The 21,618-nt window shown below is 34.3% G+C and overlaps 4 protein-coding genes across 8 annotated transcripts; 3 read left to right on the top strand and 1 right to left on the bottom strand.

Annotated features, from left to right (window-relative positions):
* Window positions 1–1,318: 1,318 nt before the first annotated feature.
* On the top strand, window positions 1,319–3,862 carry LOC105769742 (uncharacterized). Its single transcript, XM_012590581.2, has 8 exons — window positions 1,319–1,525; window positions 1,620–1,826; window positions 2,240–2,300; window positions 2,390–2,426; window positions 2,585–2,662; window positions 2,759–2,831; window positions 3,109–3,148; window positions 3,417–3,862. The coding sequence occupies exons 1-8, from the start codon at window positions 1,484–1,486 to the stop codon at window positions 3,464–3,466; spliced, it is 588 nt and encodes a 195-aa protein (XP_012446035.1). The 5' UTR covers window positions 1,319–1,483; the 3' UTR covers window positions 3,467–3,862.
* A 254-nt stretch (window positions 3,863–4,116) lies between these two features.
* Window positions 4,117–6,526, top strand: LOC105769743 (hypothetical protein). Of its 5 annotated transcripts, none has more exons than XR_001126081.2 (4): window positions 4,117–4,464; window positions 4,620–4,801; window positions 5,333–5,390; window positions 6,232–6,526. XR_001126081.2 is itself a non-coding variant. In XM_012590583.2 (3 exons), the coding sequence occupies exons 1-2, from the start codon at window positions 4,334–4,336 to the stop codon at window positions 4,768–4,770; spliced, it is 282 nt and encodes a 93-aa protein (XP_012446037.1). In that variant the 5' UTR covers window positions 4,118–4,333; the 3' UTR covers window positions 4,771–4,801; window positions 6,232–6,526. The 5 variants fall into 5 exon arrangements, 3 of the variants coding, with proteins under 3 accessions (XP_012446037.1, XP_012446038.1, XP_012446036.1); XR_001126080.2 differs by having other exon boundaries at window positions 4,118–4,464; window positions 4,620–4,783; XM_012590583.2 differs by lacking the exon at window positions 5,333–5,390 and having other exon boundaries at window positions 4,118–4,464.
* Window positions 6,527–9,293: 2,767 nt separating this feature from the next.
* LOC105771099 (GATA transcription factor 12) lies at window positions 9,294–11,135 on the bottom strand. Its single transcript, XM_012592502.2, has 2 exons — window positions 10,663–11,135; window positions 9,294–10,291 (listed from the first exon to the last, which is right to left on the bottom strand). The coding sequence occupies exons 1-2, from the start codon at window positions 10,954–10,956 to the stop codon at window positions 9,503–9,505; spliced, it is 1,083 nt and encodes a 360-aa protein (XP_012447956.1). The 5' UTR covers window positions 10,957–11,135; the 3' UTR covers window positions 9,294–9,502.
* A 5,340-nt stretch (window positions 11,136–16,475) lies between these two features.
* Window positions 16,476–18,832, top strand: LOC105770684 (uncharacterized). Its single transcript, XM_012591999.2, has 10 exons — window positions 16,476–16,796; window positions 16,895–16,939; window positions 17,016–17,072; window positions 17,155–17,224; window positions 17,344–17,385; window positions 17,491–17,564; window positions 17,858–17,928; window positions 18,012–18,097; window positions 18,196–18,302; window positions 18,481–18,832. Exons 1-10 carry the CDS (start codon window positions 16,638–16,640, stop codon window positions 18,541–18,543), a joined length of 774 nt encoding a protein of 257 aa, XP_012447453.1. The 5' UTR covers window positions 16,476–16,637; the 3' UTR covers window positions 18,544–18,832.
* The last annotated feature ends 2,786 nt before the right edge of the window (window positions 18,833–21,618 follow it).

Genomic DNA, 21,618 nt, shown 5'->3' with positions numbered 1-21,618 from the left:
GAGCTTTCAGTGATCCAAAAAAAACAATTGATCCTTTACGTTAACAGAAACCGTTAGTTTAACTATTAACTTCGTTGACATGACTTTTAAAAATTACCATGTGTTAGTATGCTGACATGGATGGCCACATCAGCAAAAAAATATTTTTTTTCAAAATTTTTTTTAAGAAAATAATTTTTTTTCAAAAATAATTAAAATGTCCATATGAAGTTATATGAAAAATGGATGTCCAGATACAAATAAATCTGGTCAATCATTTGTCTAGATTCATTTTGGAAGAGTGCAAAACTAAAAACTTCAAAAATTATAAAAAAAATCTAAAATGTATATAAAAATTAAAATGTGAAAAATTATAAAAATATTTTATATATACAAATTTTTTGTAAAGATTAATTTAGCAACCAATAGCTAAAAGATTAGAGCTTCCAGAAGAGGAAACTGGTGGTTGTTTAAGAAAGTCAAAATTCTTGGAATTATTTGATCTCAACAGCCAATGCTACACTGACATTGAATCGGGTCCAGAAGTAATAGATTTGAACTGCAGGGAATAGATGAGTTGAATGCCACGAGGACATCGAATCAAGTCCAAAAGCAATAGACTTGAACTGCAGGGAATGGATCAACTCAATGGGCATGGTTTGGAACTTTTTTAATAGTAATATGGTGTAAATAGCCAACTTGATTATATTTAGAGCCAATCTTCTGTTCATAAACCATGTACATTGTTATTTGTATTCGACTTCAACAACTTTTGAAATCAAAGGATGGCATGATGTTTTTTAGTAAGTAATTTTTTTTTTGAGTTTTTGTACACATTTCATATTTTTTTTAATTTTACATTCATTCAAAATAATTTTAGATAAATTGTTGTTTATATTCATTTCTATTTGCTCATATTTATTTATATACAAATTTTAATTAACTTTTTAAAAAAAATAGTTTTTGAAAGAATATTTTTGCTGATGTGATATATCATGGTAATTTTGATGGTTTCCATCAATCATATTAGTGAGGTTAATAGTCAAATTGATTAACTAACAATTTTATTAACAAAAGTTAAGGGTTTAATTGAGTGTATTTTTTCATAAGAGTTAAATTTATTTTTATTGAGGCCTTACAGTAATATATCAAATAAAAATATAGAAAAACTTTGTTTTACATTAAAATAAAAATTTTGGAATTGACATTTTAGGAGTGAAAATTAGAAACCCGAAATATAAATAGTAAATCAGACATAAAAAAATATATAAAAAAACCCATATCATACAAAAACAGGATAATTATATTTCAAAGTATATTATCCTGAACGACTACGTTTTACAGTAACCCTGTATTCATTCAGCGAATTCCAACACGACGACAAATCATTTTATCTCTAGCCCTTCTTCTACAACTAGCGTCTTCTTTCACCCAGTATTCCTGGCTGTTCCATTTCCCACATACAACCAGTTTACGCCCAATTCAATCTATTTTCTCAAAGATCATGTGGGCTCCCACTCGAAACTCTTCTCAACCTTCAAACAAGGTACTTCTCAGTCACTTCTTTCATTTTTGGCTGTTATTTTTCTCACTTTTTTATTTTTAATTTGTACTAATTGATAGTGGTTATACAATATCAGAAGCTGCAGAAACAGGGAAGTGCATTGTTAGGAGTAAGTTTCAAACCTGAAAACTTCATTCCAGGCCTTGTTATTGGTTTCATATTGGGGTTATTTCTGGATTTGTCGAAACCCACTAAAACCCTTTCCAAGAAGAAGAATTTCCTATCTGGAAAGCTTCGAGAACTAGACTTAGTTTCCTATAATGCTGACCAAGACCTTAAAATGGTATTTTTTTTTGGCTTCCTTTTTATTGATACTTCTTAAAGTTTGATTCTTTCCTACTACAATCGTTACTGATAACACATGTTATGTTATTTTAGCATATTTAGGTTGTTTCCCTGACTGAAGGTTTTTTTTTTTTAAATACAAAAGGGGATCGCATTGTGGGTCTACTTGTTTGATAATAAATCCAAGAAGCTAATTTTGTGTCTTTTCCATGCTTTAACTTGATTGTATATATTGTTTCTGATTATGGTTTCCATATATTTGCTGAACTAATTGACTTAAGTTTGTGTTTATGATTAATTAATTAGGAACACTTTGATATCTTGTTTATTTGTTTATTAACATCACCCGAATGTAACGACTGATGATATTCATAAACTCTGGAATATTGAGTCTTGAGCTGCTTATGGCAGGTTTTAGTGGTTAGACAAGACCTAAAGATGAAAGCAGGGAAGATCGCGTCCCAATGTGCACGTGAGATTCCTTGGCCGCTACTTTTGATTTAAAATTTATCTCGTCTGCTTTTCAATTGTTTCGCTGAATTTTCCTGTCCAAATATACAGATGCTGCCACTGGCATTTATGCTGAATTAATGCATAGGTATGTTTCTCTTGATTATAAGCCAATTTCTTAATTCAAGCTTCACTTGTAAGTTGGTCTGACCTTGCTCTAGTGAAAGATCCGTTGGAACCCTTTGTCTATGTTAGTAATTTGTTTAGGTGTTTAATTGAACATTAAATCATTTGAAAATATTGCAGTGATCGATCCCTTTTAAGAGAATGGGAGGATTGTGGGCAACCCAAAATAGTCGTTACATGCAGGAATCAACAAGAAATGTAAGCAGGTGATTTTGTTGGGAGTGAGTGGGTTCTCACCATGTATGTCAAGTTACACATATGGTTGTGTAAGTGCACTTCCATTTTCTTTGTCAGGAATAAGTTAAGGGATGCAGCTGAGGGTATTGGCCTTCCAACTTTTGTTGTTGCTGATGCTGGAAGAACGCAGGTATTTTTCTGCATCACTTCGAGTAATCTCACAGTTAGGTAACTTCAGTGTAATGGTAACTTACAGGCCTAAACGTACAAGCGAACCGATAGCCTTAGTTACTGTGTTAGTTCTTCGAGGTTCTTTATTACACAGTTTAAGGATTCCAAGTGGTTCCTTGGTTTCTCTACTACATCATGGTGTGGTCTTGAATTTGATCTTGAGTACCAAATTCATAGTGCTTATTATTTGAAAGAAAGATTTGTGGCCAAGATCTCATGACTGCTTTCTTGAACAGGTTTCAGCAGGATCAAAGACAGTTCTTGCCATTGGACCTGGTTTGGTTCTTTTTTATTCTTTTTCCTTCTAGAACTGTTGTAGTTGCTTATCTGTTATAGTATATGTTATATGCCATGATGAGTCCATTGCTTGGTAGCTGAAGATGGTATGAAATATAATTGCATACACTCCTAATTTATCGATGTTGCAATTCACTTTCACCGAACGAAGAAACAAGTGATAACAAATAGAATTTATGTAAACAACTAAAAGAAGAAAAGTTCTATTTTCTTTATTTATTATACATCTGTTTTTGTGATTGTACAGGACCAAACGTGGTAGTTGATTCAGTGACAGGGAAGTTGAACTTGCTCTAATGTTGTTGAAGCAAAAGAAAAAAACAAAAACCTTCTTATGGTGCCTCCACAGTCAACAGTAATGAGTCTAATCGCTTCACAACAATGATGTTTCGGAGGAGGAGCAACCTTTTGGTTGGCTTGTGGAACCAATTAGACTCAGAACAAGGAATAGAACAAATCAGAGCCGTTGGTAGATGAGGATTATCTCTAACCATTCATTAGTTGGACGGAGAAATGAAATACCAATTGGAATTTGTTGCTACAACAGATTGAGGAACCATAATGTTCATTTCGTATCTGACTATTATGTACTCTAACCATTGATGGGTTGCTTTTTTCCTTGATTAAGTTATGATCTAGTGCTATTCAACGGAAATTCAGAAGGAAATAATGCTATTTATCATTGTCTTAGCAGTCTTTTGCCTTTGTTACCATCTAAAAATAAAGGGGATTATGAATGCATCTATGGATTGTTCACTGTAGTCCTCCAAACACCTCTAAACTTGGCATCTATTCCCCAAAGAATATCATAAATTTGAATGAGTGTTGACTATACTGACAAAGAAAAGGAACATAAAGGGTTGTAAAAGAGGGAGAAATCAGTCAATATATTTCTCAAATTTTGGAAATGAAAAGAGAGAATAAATAGCATAATAACTACAGGTCTGGAATTTTCTCAGACCCAAAGGTTCCATTTGCTAAAAATGCTAAATTTTATTAAATTGTTTAGTTAATAGTTTAGAGAGAAAGTGACTTCTGGTAATTAATATCTTTTATTTCACCTTTTCGTAATTTTCCCCGCCCCAACGAAACCTAAAATGCTAAAACCCCACAAAAACCCTAAAGTTCCACCTAACCCTAACATTTCACTATTTTTCTCAGAAAATGGCGTCTCGATTTCGATCTCTCTCAAAACCAACATTCTCTACCCTCAAATCCGCCATTAACAAACCAACCCTTAAACCAAAACCCGCCTCTTCTCTCCTTCCTCCTCGCACTTCTCCCACATTTTCAAGGTAAGCCCTTTGAAAACCTTATCATTAATTATATGCCCCTCTTTTCCAATTCTCCAATTTTATTAACGACGCTTTAATTTATCCCTTTCTCTAATTTGGGTTTCCTTTAAATTACCAAAATTTTGCTTCTAAATTGTCAAGCTTTAATTTTTCAGGTCTGTTTCTCAATTGGGTTGTCTTCAATCTCTGCTGCCTCTCCACTCAGCCGTGTCTTCAGCTCGGTTAACGTCGTGTCTAGGCATCGATTCGAGGAGCTCTAGGTCGTTGTCTCAGGGTATGCTTTGCAGTGCAAATCCAGGAGTTTGATAATCTCCAAAATGTTTGTAATTTTGTTTCTGTAAGCAACTTTTTTTTTTACTTCAATAAATTAGTAAATCAATGTTATTTGTTTAGGTTGTGACATCTCGTGACCATGATGTTCATGTTCAATGAATCCTCATTGAAAGCTATCAATTTTAAGACCATTTATCTATTCTTTGTTGGTTGCTTTTTTTTTTAATAGTTCTTAATGTATAGTTTTCCCTTTCTTAATGTTTTGTTGATAATCTAAACCAAGAGAAAGTGAAGACAGAAAGGTGACTTGAGTTCAGTTAGATAAGAATTAAGCAAGTAGGAAAGGCAAAGCATGAGAAGTTTGTGCTTGGTTTTCAACTGCTTAAGTTCATTAAATGTGCATCTGGTCAGATGTCACCCAATTAGACTTGTTATTGAAAAATGAAAAATCAATTTAGATCTATAATGGTTAATCTAATAGAGATTAGCCAAAAAAAAGAGCTAGGCAACTTAGGGGAGATTAAATTGTAATAACAAGTGAGTGAGAATAAATGTACATGTATGATGATTTGATAAGTTGGGTGTATTGGAACAGGGGTAGATACAAAGAAAGACACAACCTGAGTTGGGAAGCTTTCACATGGTTTGATAAGGTTTTGTATAACTCTTTAAGCAGTGCACTGAAAATTATTGATAGTAATCTTGCTTTGTTGGTCAAAGTTGAAGATTTTGTTTATACTCTAATATGATTGGAAATGTAGACTCTACCTTATGTTGACAATTTACTTTATGCATATACGTACTCTAATAGGCTCTCTATAGAATACAGATGACCGATATGTTCAAGTCCATAGCTCTCTATTTTCTTTCATTCTTTATTACTTGGTTTTTCTTTTCTTTTCAATGTGATCTATAAGGTTGTTTGATTTGTCCCAGTCAATTAAGAATGTTTTACAACTGAAGGCCCTTTTCCGTCCTCATTGTCCATTGATATTGATGGAGCTTTGTTGCTTTTTTCCTGTTGAAATAAATGATTCAATATATGTTGTAGTTGTGGTATTAATGTAGGGCCATAAGAATTGTTCAAACTTGTTTTGTTTTCTGCACTTTGGTTGTCTGTATTTTGAAATGCAGAGATGGTGCTTTTTTCTTTTGTTCAAATATCAGATTGAAATTTGGGATAGCTTTGTCCATGCATGCTAAATGACCAATTCTTTAGAAATTTCCGAATAGATATAATCTAAGGTGCCACTTTTGACTGCCCTTGTTGCAAGTTATCTCGTATCTATCGTAGATGTTTCATTAACTTTTTCTCAAGTAACATATAAGTTCCATAGCCAACAAGGTTTTTTTACATGTATCTCAAGTAAATATGTTTCTGGACCCCATTGATTTATACATTTGAAGTACCTTTATTCACCATTTAAAACCTCTTCATTTAGTTTCTTTTCTATAGTGCTCGCTAATGCTTCTTATTTTTATAATTTTGTACAGAACTAGGTCTCAGTGTGCCTCGATAACATAGCAAAAGTGGAAGGAATTAGCGCATGATGGATCATAGTCATTGCTTTCCATCTTGTGTTGTCCATTTGAAGATTTATTCTATTTCATAAGTGTGTCCTTTTTATTATTAATTGAATTGAAATTTCAAGTCTTGGAAGATGGACATAACTTACACTGCAAGAATTGTGTTCACTTTACACAATTTCGGAAATTCTCTCTTTAGATTTCTGTTATGGAAAATGATTGAACTAGTTTACTTTAAATTATAGAACTGCTTTGCCATTTACTCCATTTCTGTCATAGCTCAAATGTCTTTTTGTTTAAAATAATTTCATATTGTAGTAATGAAAAGTGAAAACAATGAATTGATGCATGATCCCATTCTCCATTGTCATCCTATTCTACCAGTAAAAGCTTCCTGGTTGCCTTCAAATAGACCCGGAATTCATTTATTCATGTCATGTTTTTGTTATTTTCTCTAGTCCTAATTGTATGTTCCGTGTTATGTTCTCATGTCATGTTTTGATTATTTTTCCCCGTATTTTGTTTGTATCATGTTCAAAATTGTCAAGTATACCTTCAAATCCATTTTTAATCCTTGGCATCATTTGTCCGGTATACCTCTGATGTGTCCCCTTCTTTGCCCTTTTCGAAGACGGTTCTGTTTAGTTTAGGTGTGGTTTCAGCAGAGGTACCTTGTAAAGTGATGTTATGACTATTAGCTTCCTAAGCATCAATTAGTAGTAAGGAAGGTGAAAGAGATGAGGGTGTCCCCATGTGTCTTCCAAAGTTTGCCTTGGCTATGGTGCCCATGTCTAAACCCATTAGCGCGACATTTGCATTGCTTGTGGGACCTTTTTCCCATTCCATCACCCCCAAAAATATTGCTTGCCATTGTATGTCTTTTTCAATTTTTGCATGTTGACGTATTCGTAAAAACAATCATGTGCTTCCATGCATCATTAAACACAGCCATCGCAAGGAACAAATTGGATAATGTTTGCAATTTGCGTGGTCGAGCCGTCCCTGTCCGGTTATCCTTTTTTTCCTAGCTCCTGAAATCTAAACATATGTCTCCTCTACTTGCCCTTATTTTGTATTCACATAAATTTTGACATATTCATATCGATTTTGCACGCCATGTAATTCTATCCAAAACTGTGAAGTTTACCTTCTTTACTCTCTTGCTATGTGGCCCTGATCATATTCATTACCTTGTTGCTCAACCAAGGTCGAAACCCTAAACCTTAGGCTATAAACACCCGAAGAAACGTGATTTATGTTGTTCCATGTCATTTAGTAAAAAGTGGAAATGAAGAAGATGATTAAAAGGACAACGGATAAAAGTAGTGTATCTCTCTATCCATCAAAGAAAAGAGAGCAGAAACCTGCAAATTGTGCAGGTGCGGAGTCATTGAAGGGGACAGCGTCTTTTACAATAGAAGCATCATGCAAGCAAATATGTAACTCTTGCTGCATGGGTGCCCATATTTTCATTACTTTCTCCAATATATTTATAACATCATTATTTATTCCCATATCTGGATATTTCTATAATTATTTAATAAAAAGAACACTTGGTTTCCTTTTCTCAAATAGGAGCATTCAAAGATAACATGTAATCGCCTAATAAAGTTTTAAAAACATAAAAGAAATATATTAAAACTAAAATCGATATTATGGTTATTGGAATGGCAACAAAAAAGATGAGTAAGTGATGGGGTATTGAAGACTGACTCATATGCATGCGGGATGGAAGAGGGGAGGCATGCATGTGACCACCGCAAACTTCGCTTCGTTTCTGTTTCCATATTAAATTAATTAGTGTCGGTACATATATTAACAACTGACCTATATATATACTACAGCATTAACCTCTGTACTGTTATTTCAACAAGACAAAGGCAATGAAGAAGTGGTTAAAGTGTTAAGAATATTATTTTACTTAATTAAAAATGATTTTGCAGGCCTATGGGATTACCATTGCCTAGGATCGTGCATAGACAGAGGTATCGTCAACCAATAATGCCTACACATAAATAAATAAAGGGAAAAGAAAAAGCATTTGTAGTTGATAACTGATCGTATAGCATATTTTTCCCATTAAAACCTCTCCGGATTCCAATCCTTACACACATCACATGCTGCATGGTTTACTATATACACATAGAATAAATTCTTTTTTTGAAAAATCTTGAAAACCCAATTTTCCTGTATATTTTATTCATCTAGACCTGAATTTCCATGTTCATGTTTGAGTGAGAACCAACCTTTTTTCCCCAAGGGTAGGGAAACTTGTGCAAATGGTATTCGCAGAAAACGATGTTAACTGTTATGGGATAGGCATTGATTTCATAAACATTCTCTGTATACATGTAAAAACTTAAAAGCTACTTCGTCATCCCATTTCTTCTCACTGAAATTTATGTTGATCATTAAGCATCATATATAGTACTACGTTCTAGTCTTCAACAACAAAATAAGGATAGGAGAGACGACCGTTGGTGCATTAGGGTTGGTATTGCTTGTGCTTGCACAGTATTCCTCTTTAAAAAAATCAAGTTTGGCCAAAAAATTTTTGACCTTATATGCCATTAATTCTAGCTAACAGCCTTACCCTATGAAAGTAGAGACCTTGAAAACGGTTTTGCAATATTCACCTTCCGTCGGTGGGGATGGACCTTGAATTATGTTTCGTGTGTCTTCAGTCTATTGACAAAACCAAAACTCCATGTGACTTGTACATTTTCATGCAACCCTAAATAAATACAATGATTCTTGACTTTATATCTTCTGCTGGTTGCAAAGCAATTGTAGAAATGATATGGATGGGAACTTATGCTATAAATACTACAAAATTCTAACTAGCTTGGGGAAGCTTTAATGCATTAGGTTAGATATTTCGATATAAATAATCTAATGAGCCCGTAGTGTTGATTAATTATATTTTAACTACTAATCTAATCTAATATCAAGCAATTGATTATATTGTGAAATATATGTATATATAGACTGGAGCTTAGAAGTCAAAAGAAAGAATCAACACCGAAAAATTAAAATTAAAATTACTAAATTTGCCTCAGGTAAGAAAAGTGGGGTTTATGAGTTTGCCAAATTTGGCAGGAAAAAAGCCCAAACTCAAGGGAAAATTAGTCTACGAAAATTATCAAAAACAAAAAACTGGAATTCACTAATGAATTCAATAACTAAATTAATTCTGGGGGGAAAAAATTAAAGAACTCTCGACCTTAGTTAAGGTACTCTACTCTAGAATCAGCTGCCTGAAATCAGGGCCCACGTGTTGGTGGATCAAGTAATCATCACCGTTGGATACATCGAAAACCATGTTCTGATGATGGTGGTGCATGAATGGTTGCTGATGGTGCTGTTGAGCCCTTAACATTTCCTTCTGTCGCCTAAGCTCCAGCACCTTGCGGTGGGAATTTGAATGCTTTGTGAGCACGAATGTGGGGCTAGCAGCGGGTCGGTATTCGGGCACAAGCCGACCCGATTTATACCTCACGCCACATGCATTACATAATGTTTTGGGACCCATGGGACCAGTCCTCCACTGCGGCGTCTTATCCGTAGCACAATGAAGGCACTTCCGCCCATCCGAATTTGCTACGCCACCCTCTTTTTTCTTCGACGATATCGTTTTGACGGGCTTTTTACCAGGGTGGTTCGGTGGAGGTGGTTGCACCGGGACGACGATGTCAGGCTCGGAAGATGAAGTTGTCGGGCTGAGAACAAGGAGGCGGGAGGCCCAGTTGCATGGCGCAGCACGAGACCGTTTGCTCCTGGCCTTGGCGGGCACCGACATGTCTGGATGGAAAATTGGGTTGTTGGTATTGTTACTGTGGTTGTTGTCACCATTATCAATGGCGTCGTTAATTTGGTTGGGCAGAACGGATTGAAACCCTCCGGTCTCTGATGATTCATCGGGTCGGATTTTTATTCCGGATATCAGCTGGTGCTTTTGCAGATCATCACTTGAAAATGATTCGTCCACGAAATTTGACAGCCATTCTAGCTCAGCTAAATCATCACACTGTATAAAAAATATATATGATTATCAGCCAATTTTCATTTTAGCTTCTTTTTTTTTTACTTCAATAAAGCTATTCACACAGCTTTAACCAATTTGCACTTGCCATGCACATGGCTCTTAATCTTATCTTTGTTTGGTTGCCAGGAAAATAATCAAAAAGTAGAAAATACGTGAAATCTTTGCTTACGACGCACTATACTTTTTGAAATTCGAACCAAAATTCCGAAGAAACGTAGTTGTAAAATTTATTTAATTGGCTTGCGGAAGCAGTAAAAATAATGAGCTGAAATTCACATATATATTCCAGTTTATTTATAAAAAAAAAAACCAGCCATATTTTATATATATGATTGCATGTAGGGGGGAATTACCGGCACATAAAGGTCAGCGGAGGAGTGACCATCGTTAAAAGCACGGGAAGCAATACCGGCGACTAAATTGGGTTGGGAAGCAGAGAAGGAGGAGGAATTGCAGGTGTCGAAGGGAGTAACGGAGGAAGAATCGGTGGAGTGGGCAGCAGCGGAGAAGGAGTCGAAGGTTTGGTCGGTTAAAATGGTATCGTCGTTGGAAAAATCGAGCAAGTCCTCGACAATGAAATGGTCAGGTTTGTCAGGCGTGAATTGGGAACAACAGGTGGTTCCTGGAACGAATTCAGGCGCCTCCATGGCTTTGATTTGGGGGGGGGGGTAATACGTTTTCTTTATTTGGTAGAGGAGGTGGCGTTAAAGAGAGAGTATAGTGAGGAAAATGTGTGAGTGTAGAGAGAAAAGAGAGAGAGGTGTGGGGAGTTGTGGTTTTCAAGAGAGAGATTGAGGGTTTATTTGCGTTTGAAGGGGGCTGGCGGACAGCTAAACTAGTGCATTTTGACGACGTTTTTATTTTTTTTAATAATGGAAATTTTAAATAATTTAAATAAACTTTAATTGAGATAAAGGAAAATCTAGTGTGAACTTACTTTACTGCCCTTTTCTTTGGGATTTTGCCCTTTTGGGTAATGCTATTATATTAAATCGATCCACTTTCAAACTAACATGCATGTCTCAATTTATTCTTTTATTTTATTATTGTTCATTGCTTTTTTTTAAAAGAAAAACAAATATAAAAGAAATTTTTAAATTTGGTTCTTTTAAAGTTATATATGTAATCAAACCCCGATGTTTTAAATTAAATAAATTTTTTGTTAACATTAAATATAAAATAAAAATATTTTCAATAATTGTTGAGGGGAAATTGTTTTTTTTTTAATTTAAAGTATTAACCGTCTAAAGTAGGCTAACCCTTCAATAAATTAGTATTGTTTTTAATCGAAATTTTGTCTATCAATTTTTCAAGTACTTAAAATTATTTGAAGAAACATCGAGTCCAATAGAATATCAACGTTTCATTAAATCATAATAAGTAGGATTTGGATTTGTATCTTATTCATCAACCTCCATCTGGTATATGGAGAAGCTTGTTGTGGAAGATGCGTTGGATGCTTTGAGTATGAGACTCAGCACCATGTAATTTCCTTTTTTTAGGATCCCTATCACAACGGAAAAATAAAACATCCATGGCGTTGAAGACAATGTCAATTTTGCAAGGGACTTACCCCTTTTCGTTTGTGTGTGGGTTTAAAAGTACAAATTACAATTATATGTGTTACCAATTTACAAAGTCAAATCAAAATGAAATAAAAATAAATTATGAAGTAATCAAATTAAGATTTACATAACGACCAAAAATTTAGATACATGAAAATCAAGACTTCTTCTTTTATCTACAATACTACTGCCTCACTGCCTTGATTCTTAAAGATCATCATCATACGTGAACATGATAGTGGTAAAAAAGTATAGTAAATTTCAAACCTAATTATATAGTTATCTAATGTTAATTAATTTGACATTTAAATTTTAATATATGATATCTTCTATATATAAAATCAAATAACAATTAGAACCCATGAAAATTACTCAAAAATAGCTTAAAATGTTAAAAATCAAATCACCCGTACAAGATTAAAAACGACATAAACCTAATAATAAGTCATGATCCGAGGGTTAACAAAATCAGGGGGCCACCATCAAGGTGGGGCCCGCAAGTTTGGTTTCCATTGATGATAAAAATTTAACCGCACGTGTAGCTGATGATAGTAGATGATGGTGATGATCACCCAAGTGAACAACAACTATAAACACCACGTATTGCACACAATCATTATTTCATTGCTTACAACTCCGGTTTACTCACATGCCACATAGGGCGATAAGAGTAATTTAAATTAAAATTGTATTTTCCTGTCAGAATTAATTAAACATAATTTACTGAGCATCATTGGTTAAAGAAGTAATTAACAAATTAATTAATCAATGATTAGGGAGAGGATAAAATTTTATATCGTGTTAAAATCCAATCCTTAGGAACCGATCTTTTAAACTCGTCGCTAAGGCTTGTGCATTAGCGTCCAAGTTTACAGCCCGATTCCTCTGCTTTATTTTCCCTCGAGAGTTGCGCCTATGATTTTTAATTACGTTTCCTTCTTTTTTAAAAAAAATAATAATTTATTCTCTGATATTCGCTCCTTTCTTTAATTTTTTTTTAAATTTCACCTGCTAATTCGGGTATTATATTCAAACCCCACTAATAAGCACGATTATTACAGCTAAACTTGATTAGTTAAACGGTCAGGATTTATAGAAGAAGGAGATGCCAACAGGGTTTTTTCACTTTTTATACAAAACTGCCACGTAGGATTACGAGCGAGTCAATCTATTGCTAATTAATGTGAAAAATATGCTCTATTACGTCGTTGAACCTATTTTTCTGCAGTTTTATTAGGGAACTAATATCTCTATTACAGCACAAAGGAAAAGAAATAATTTTTTTGTTAATTATTGTCTTAAAATGTATATTTTAAGTTATTTATAATAAATAATATATTTTTAATACACTGGAAAATCTTATATTTAGTTAATATTACTTGTTACCAAAATCCTTTCAATAAATCCATGGATGTTTTATGGTTTTGGAAATGCGGCTGCATGGTGCAACTATCGATGTTAAATAAAGTGTTAGGACGTCCACGTGGCAAGTATCAAGAAGCGGAGAGACGGAGAAGGTGGGTCCCCTAGCTGACACCAATCCCGAAGCGAGTATACTCCGAAGAGAGGATAAGGTTTTTACTGTTCATAAATCTTATTTATTTCTGTAAAATAATTCTTTGATTTTAATGCTATTGAGAATTTTATAGTTGTAATTTTTTCTCCTTTTTTCTTTTAAGCTTGAATTAAAAGTAAAGCCTGAAAAAGTGAAGGTACCGAAGGCATTGCTTAGCGTGGAGGTCTCCATTTAACAGACCTTTTTATTTCTCACTCACTTTGATATTTTTCTTTTAATCGTAAAAGGAAATTGGGATTTGCATGAATGGGTCCAATTTGCACGTGATGGGGGGGGGGAGGGTGGGTGGTGTCAGCAGCCCATGTGAGTGTCAAAAGCCAGATCTGACGGTGATCAATGCCACGTGGCTAGATCAAATGTAGTTTCGGGTTTCCATGATGCTTCGAGTTGGACCAAATGAGATAAGACTTAAAAAGGCATAGGAGCGTATACATAAATAAAAATATATATTTGTTCCAAGACATTAGAGTGTGTATTATTGTGGTTCTTCTAGCATATAGTTTCAACGATAACGTTTGTATGATAAATAAATAAATAAAAACCCGATAACGTGAGGCCACGTGCCGAGCGGTCACGTGAGTGATGTTGAAGACAAACGTGGCTAACATCCACCGTCTCTCCGCACAGCTCACATGGACCGGGACGTTATCATTTTCTTTCCGGAATGGTTGCTTATCTTTAGGCCCATTTTATTAAATAAATCTTATATAAATAAATGGACTTAATTCATTGAAAGCTAAACCCACGTAAAACATATAATTGATTATGATAGTGGGTGAAAAAAAAATTAGATTAAAAAAGTAAAATTAATATTTAAAATTTATTGGGTTGCGAGATTTAATTTTATTATTATCGAATTTTTGTTGATTTTATATAAAAATATACTTATAATAATATAACCTACTTTATATATAAATTATAACACCCCTAACCCGAATCTGTTGCTGAAATAGGGTTACGGAGCATTACCAAAATTTACAGATTAATTTTCAGACATTTCATTTCATCTAGCATTCATATTTGAAACCAACCAAAATCAAAACATTAATGAGCCAACGTTAGCCAAATTAACTTATACATGCCATTATAACCAGAATCAAATCATCCAAAATTACCGATAGAACCAATCGAGCTTTCGATAATCTGTAGGGTAAATAAAAAAAATACGTAAGCAATGGATGCTTAGTAAGCTCGTGTAGTATTTAATCATATTAGTTCATTTAAAATATGAAATCTATACATATCAAGAATAATCCAATATTAATACCATAGTACTCATGAAGCTATATTCATCAACTCACAAGGTGAATAAATTCACAGTATCACTTACATATTATCCAAAGCTTAGTAGGACTTTATATAACTTTAACTCTTCATAATTTTTTATTTTCATTTGCATTTCTTTACTTTCCACACTTATTCCATATGCGTGACACACAAATCATAAACATATCATTCAATCATAGTCACAAGCTACTGCATTTAACTAAAGCCTTTACCGAATTGATCACATGATAAGTCATTTCATAAGAAATTGCATAATTTAAACCATGCGACTTTTTCATGTACACTAGCATATTTTCCTTCGAATACATATCATTCTATTATCATTTCTTCATAAGTATATATCATTCATTTTATTATTTTGATATTTCATGTACCATCATTTTCATGAATTTCGCGTACGTACCGGTAATAGTTCATTTCAAACTTATGTTATCTCACTTCAGAACTTTACCCATTATATCATTTAAATACCAATGGTTACATTATTTTAGATCAATACTAATAATAATCTATCAATCTTTCAATTCAACCACATAAGTCTTTTACCGTTTCTTTCTGTATCAAAGAACGACTTACGGATATGAGTACATCATTTTCAGAAGCCTGAAGGCTGAACTTAAGCTCATGAGAGCTAAACAGATAGTAAACACGAAAGTCCGCAACAAATACTGAACCTCGGTTTACTTGGGTAATTTGCCGTCAATTCATCCTTTACATTTGTAATGCCATAACCCAGTTATGGTCTTATCCGTCAATTCATCCTTTGGCACAGAACGATTGTACTCAATCTTGCGTTCAATCCAAACTGGGTATTAAATTCGATAATATATTTCCAATAATAATTCAATTCCATGTTTTCTATTACCCTTATTATTTTCCATATTTATCCCGTTGAATTTTCAGAAATTCGATGGATCTCTAAAAAGGAATTGGCGGTAAAAAGAATCTAGCCCGAACGGGTGATCTTGATATAGCCCTCCTGAAGAATATGTGGAAAATGGATTTAGCCCGGACAGGTAATCCGAATTAGGGTTTGAATTTAGCCTGGACTGGTAATTTAGATCCAAGCTCATTAGAGTAATTGTCATTACAGGGGATTTAGCCTGGACTGGTAATCTCGACAATACTCTATGAGTTTATATTACAGGGGATTTAGCATGGACTAGTAATCCCGCTGTAAGAAATGAGGTTCGCGGGAGTGTGCTCTTTGAATTGAAAAATGTGCGCACATGAATATAAATTTACGGACCCGAATTTGTACACTAAAATGTACCCCTGAAAATCCATCGAAATTCTGAGAAATTCAACGGAATAAAAATAGAAAATGATAAGTACTTAAAATCATGAAATTAAACTTGAAATACATAGAAATGATAATTATTTGATATACTAAAACTTGAATTACATAGCAACTTTGTTTGAACTAGAATTTGCTGAATTTATTTTTGTTTTTCTTTGATTCTTTGATTTGTGATGCACATAACACTATTGTTGTTCGTTCTTTGTAGCAAGTTTTTTACTTTTTAGATAAAATACAAATACTTATCCAAAAAAAAAACAACAACATAATTTTTGTTTGAATAGGTTTTGTCAAGCCCTCACAAAATCTCTCTTTTAAAAGCCCAAATCCGCTTAATAGTTTCAGGCCTCTCCCTTTGCAAAAGTTCAGACTATGGATTCAATCCATGTGCGAAATTCGGGCCATGAGGTCCAAGGTGTTTTTCGGGTTTGAAGATCCTTGGGAGAAATTGGCACATTCGTTGCGACAGAGAAAAGAACACGATTCTTCCATTCGACTTCGATGAGAACAAAAATGGAAGAACCTGTAACAGAAAACCGAAGCTCTTAACCCGACTCAGATCCAACCCCAGAAAAGCAAGACAAGTGTGAATACAAAATAATGGACAAGAAACGAAGTAATCCAATGGAGTGGTTGAATCAGATGGTAGGAGAGCCGTATTATTTCTTCCATTTCCTATCTTTCTTCTCTTATTTCATCGTTCGGAGCTCTGCTTCAAATGTCCTCTCCCCTCAAATCACTCAACTACTCTTTTATAGGGTAATTTCTCATTCTACCCCCTACTCTTCTTTTTCACCAGCCAAACCCCATTTTTTTCTAACCTTAACAGATCTCCAATTTTCTTATTTTGGGTATAGGAAATTCAAGCGGTTTTGGCCTTCTTTATGCTGATTGCATACAAGGTAATCGAGTAACTTTGAAAAAAAAAATTTCTTTAATGGTGTGATGTACTGGTTTTTTTCCCCGCTTTGCAAGCAGATGGCAAGAGAAGAAACATGGGAGGCTTTCATTGCAGATACATTGTTTTTTGGAAAGGTAAGGTCACCCATTTGTTTGGCTTTTTTTGTTTCATTTTTTTGGATATGATTTGCAACTAAAATTTCCCTTCTTTTCCCAGATCTTTCTTATTGCCCTTACTCTAATAATGGACTATCACTTGACTTTGTGGTATTTAGTGGTGTTTTCAGGTATTATTGTTGCTTATCTTGCTAAGATAATTTTGTAAATACTATGGTTTGTGCACAAATTGTTAGTACAACTTTAAAAATTGCAGGTTTATGATGACATTGCTTTTTATTTTTTACAGTGATATATGTTTTAACACAGCAACCTCCTTACGAAGAGCTTGGTACTAATGAATTTCCATTCAGTTTTTCGTTATAGTTAGAAGAACAACTAACATTCCATTTTGATAGAAATGCTGTTTCTTTTGCTTATGAATTGATTTTCCTAGGTTCTGCAAGTAAACTGACACCATTGCAATTGGAAGCCTTGCTAACTGAAGGGAACACATCAAGATTTTGGCTGGTTGGTTCCAATATTTTTTTCTTGAATATTTAATGTTTAATAGCGTATAGGATGTTCTCTTTGTAAAATTGCATGCTTTTGGGACTTGGTGATAATTCTTGAAAAATTTAAAAGGAATGTTGGAAGTATATACGAAGAAGGTACAAAAGTCCCAACTTAAAGAAGTAAATTTGTAGATCAAGTTCTTTTGATGGTACAAAATCTGATATTCGAGTACTAATTTCCGATATAATTATTATTTAATGAACTTGAGACCCCTTTTTTTTGGTGGGTGATGACCATGTTTTCGGCAGGTAGAATTTCGTGCCTCATTTTCATCCAGTTGCAGACGTGCCAGTCGCTGCTTTCCCGAGCTGTCAATCACGTAAGTTGATTTACAAAATTATCTGGTTTGCTTGTTTATTGTCATTAATAAGTTTTCATTAGCATTCAATGTTCTTTGATCAGATACTCAAACAAAAATCTGTCATTCGGAATAGTTGACCTTGGACTTTTCCCAAATGCTGCAGAAAAATTCGGAATATCTCCTGGAGGTGAGTAACATATATTAATTACAAAGGGAGCTCATTAAGTTTTAGAACTTATTTTTGAATGTTTGTAATGCATTTACATGGGTGTCTTGTACTCACAGGGAGCATGGGACAGCTTCCTACATATATACTATTTGAAAACGCTATCGAGGTTTCACGCTTTCCCGAGTTCAATTTTGAAGCAACACCTACACCTCCTATAACTAAGGTAATGTGTTTTTGTTGCCAGTGCATAGTACAAGATGCAAAGATACTTGCTAGATTTTCTAATGCTACTACTGGTAATATCTTGTGAAATATGCATATTCATCTTATGTTTTTTCAGTTGACACCCCATGTTCGACGTTATTATATATTGTTTTCTTTTTGGATATTGCTTGTTGCAGCGGCTTCTTGCTCGCCATTTTGAGCTCGACCGGCATCTCCTTGAATATGTAAATGGGAAATAGGTTATTCATCTAAGGCTATATACCTGGCAGTTATTTGGATTCTCGATTTCCACTTCCTGGATGTACACCAAAAGAGAAGTAGAGCATAAACAGAGCTTCCTGGATAACCCACAAAGCGTAGGCTAAGATTCTTGTTAGTTCACTTTTTTGGCTTATTGCAATCGATTGGTGGATTTTTGTTTATTTTGACAGTTAAGAGACTATTAAGTGTAGGCATCAAAGAAGGATATGAAATTACTCTTCCTGTTTTGTGGAACATAATACATATATATATATATAATTTTGCTTTGATCTGTCCTCATATAGAAAATAATAATGAATTAGCTAATGGGTATGAAACGTGCTTCATAATCACGGGGAATGAAGTACTGATATTAATAACGAGTGAAATAAAATAATTCTGTATTAAAGCAGTTTTGGTTTGGGCCATTGAAAGTGCCAAGTTCATGGGCTCATACATTAAGTAGGCTACTATATACTTTCATGGCGGGACTATTGGGTTTCTAAGTGGGCTTTAATACCCATATTACACTTTCTCTTTATAAAATTAACGTTTATTATTTGAGGAGCATTTGATTAGAGCATTAATCTACTTCACTAGCGACTCTCGCTCAACAGTAAGGCATTGTCCCACTTCCCTTTGATAAAGAAAAGTGAATAACGAGATTTGCATCTCATAAAGCAGCGCCGCCGAATATTCCTGTTTATTTAAATCCTAGTAAAAAAAGAAAAAGAAAGGGAGGGGTAATTGAAATGATGAAGAGGCAGATGGAGTGGGCCAAAATCCTCTATTTCCGCGCCGTTGAGTGGGCACTGCCACTGCCACTACCATTCGCTTGTCGGCCCTCCCACTGCTCTCCTTTTTCACTCCTCCCTATTCACTTTGTGCTTCGCGTGCCTCTTCTTGCCTTTGCATTTGCGTCGCTTCTTCACAAAGTTTATTATACCCTTTTTATATTTTACTTGCCACATACTCCCACTATACATATAATTTTCTCTCAATTTTTGTGCTCTCTCCTTAATTAATTTGTTATGCTCCCCGCATGATCTCATTTCTTAAACCCTCACATGTTTATTTCTATTTCTCTTATCATTATTCACCAATATGTACTAATTCATGTATAGGCAGGGCGGGGGACAGAATTAACAAACCAGGAAGCCATGACGGGAATTTGGAAGACCAAATCCTCTATCTTCTCACTTACCCTTTTTTTACGATGATTCATTGAAAACTTTATAAAAACATGTTCTTTTCCTAAATGGGGTTTAGTTGATACATGTAATTTTGATTTGGAAGACAGGGTTTTTAGGACCACTTTGCAATATTTGCAATAGTGAAAAAAAGGGCTTAATTTTATTTGTAACATTAAACGATTTCTATATATAATTGTCTTCTTAGTTTTGATGTTTATGAGTGGTATTACTATTTGTCTCAATTTGAATGTACCAAAAAGGGGATTGTTTTTTCACCTTTATTTGTTAGATTTAATGTTTGCTCTTTATTATACAAAAAATTGAAGTTTACAAAAGTTATAAAAGTTGGAGCCAAACTTCTGTATCACTCCTATTGTTTACTGCGCGTGCATTATGCTCTCCTTCAGAAGCGCGTCAGTAAAAGGCACATGATTTTAAGTAAGTCTTTTAACAGTAAAAAATAGTTAATTTTTTTAAAAAAAAAAAGAAAAAAGAAAACATGGGCGAAAAATTAATAAATAAGTGACACCTGGGCGGGTAGGCTGGTAAGTGGTAAGGACTAAGGAGCACGTTGTAAAGCGAAAGGGAGTCTTCACGCGTGCGGGGGCCACACCTCGGGTCCCCCCACGTGTGGACCACACCCCCTAACCCCGAGGATATGGTCTGCTGGCGTCGACCTCACGTTACAATCACATGTGCTACACCTGTCATTCTGTTATTCGTTGCTCTAATTTTTCAAAACATAAAATTCTAAAAAAATGGAATGTCGAAATTTAGCGCAATCTTCTTAGTGGCACCGCTTTCAATGGAACAAGCGCGAGTGGCGGGGTATGTTAACACTTTCACCAGCCCCCTTTGGCCTTTGTTTTTTTTTTTAAAACAACCTTTAACATATTATTGCACAATATGAAATAAAAAATTACCACTAAACAACATTATTTCACTTTTTTCCCTTTCTTTTTGATATTAAGCCATTAATGGCCCATGCCACCTTATCTTATGATTTTATAACCAACCTAAGAAACTCTGGAAATGACTAATAATTTCATTCAATATCATGTATACCCCAAGCTAAACACAAATTAGTATTTACACTATCATTTCCTTTAATGTTAGTACTCATCAGTCTCAAGCTTATCACCTCTTTAATTTTGTTTTCAACTGTTGTAAAATGTCTATTATTTCATTCCTTTCTAATCCAGCATTCCATCCAACCTCGTAAAGAACAGTTATCAATGCCTTCCCTTTTAATCTCCTCATTGCCCACATCAATTCATGCTGCCAATTGACAATGCTCCCAAATTCCTTTACAGAACCTGCAACCAAAGAACAAATTATGATCCCTAGTTTCCTGCTCCTCAAACCACAATATTCATCCCTCTCTGAATAAGCCTTGGTTTTGTAGGAAGTCGATCCACAGAAGGCTTTGGTATACAAAATGAGCTACACCAAATCCTACTAACCAGGGAGATTTCAGCCTCCTAATTGATCAAAAATTCAAAAACTTTCCTCCAATTTGATTTCATTGGGATTTGCATCGATCACTCCCCTTTTAGCAATAATTGTAAAAGAAAAAGTGCTTAAAAACCTATCAAAGATGAAGCTCTTCTATCTTTAGATTCAAACTTGGTCTATTGTAATTTAATTGAAACTTAAATTCATTTTAGTTTTAAAATTAACTTAAGTGTATGAAATTCATAAAAAAAAAATAATGTAAAGACGCGTATTTTAGGCTAAAATTGATAGTGGATTAAAGTCTAATTAAGGATGCGAGTAGTCGAAGAATCAAACACCACTTAAGTTGGTCTGCCATTGCTTAATGAATTGGAAGCCTCAGTCTTTTTATTATTATTTTATTCATATTTTGAATAATTTGATGTG

This window comes from Gossypium raimondii, chromosome 5 (assembly GCF_025698545.1).
Source record: "Gossypium raimondii isolate GPD5lz chromosome 5, ASM2569854v1, whole genome shotgun sequence".
In the NCBI taxonomy this organism is placed as follows: domain Eukaryota; kingdom Viridiplantae; phylum Streptophyta; class Magnoliopsida; order Malvales; family Malvaceae; genus Gossypium; species Gossypium raimondii.
Note: the sequence above shows the minus strand (reverse complement) of the source record. Positions and strands in the feature narration are given on the sequence as shown.

Bases quoted from the DNA above. Each gene is read 5' to 3' on its own strand.
- LOC105771099 (XM_012592502.2), bottom strand. From the start codon at position 10,956: ATGGAGGCGCCTGAATTCGTTCCAGGAACCACCTGTTGTTCCCAATTC. The intron at 10,292-10,662 runs GTAATTCCCCCC...TTTTTTATACAG, and splicing joins CCGCTGACCTTTATGTGCCG to TGTGATGATTTAGCTGAGCT.
- LOC105770684 (XM_012591999.2), top strand. From the start codon at position 16,638: ATGGACAAGAAACGAAGTAATCCAATGGAGTGGTTGAATCAGATGGTA. The intron at 17,565-17,857 runs GTTGGTTCCAAT...TGTTTTCGGCAG, and splicing joins ACACATCAAGATTTTGGCTG to GTAGAATTTCGTGCCTCATT. The intron at 17,929-18,011 runs GTAAGTTGATTT...TTCTTTGATCAG, and splicing joins TTTCCCGAGCTGTCAATCAC to ATACTCAAACAAAAATCTGT.
- LOC105769742 (XM_012590581.2), top strand. From the start codon at position 1,484: ATGTGGGCTCCCACTCGAAACTCTTCTCAACCTTCAAACAAG. The intron at 1,827-2,239 runs GTATTTTTTTTT...TGCTTATGGCAG, and splicing joins CTGACCAAGACCTTAAAATG to GTTTTAGTGGTTAGACAAGA. The intron at 2,427-2,584 runs GTATGTTTCTCT...AAAATATTGCAG, and splicing joins TATGCTGAATTAATGCATAG to TGATCGATCCCTTTTAAGAG.
- LOC105769743 (XM_012590583.2), top strand. From the start codon at position 4,334: ATGGCGTCTCGATTTCGATCTCTCTCAAAACCAACATTCTCTACCCTC. The intron at 4,465-4,619 runs GTAAGCCCTTTG...TTAATTTTTCAG, and splicing joins ACTTCTCCCACATTTTCAAG to GTCTGTTTCTCAATTGGGTT.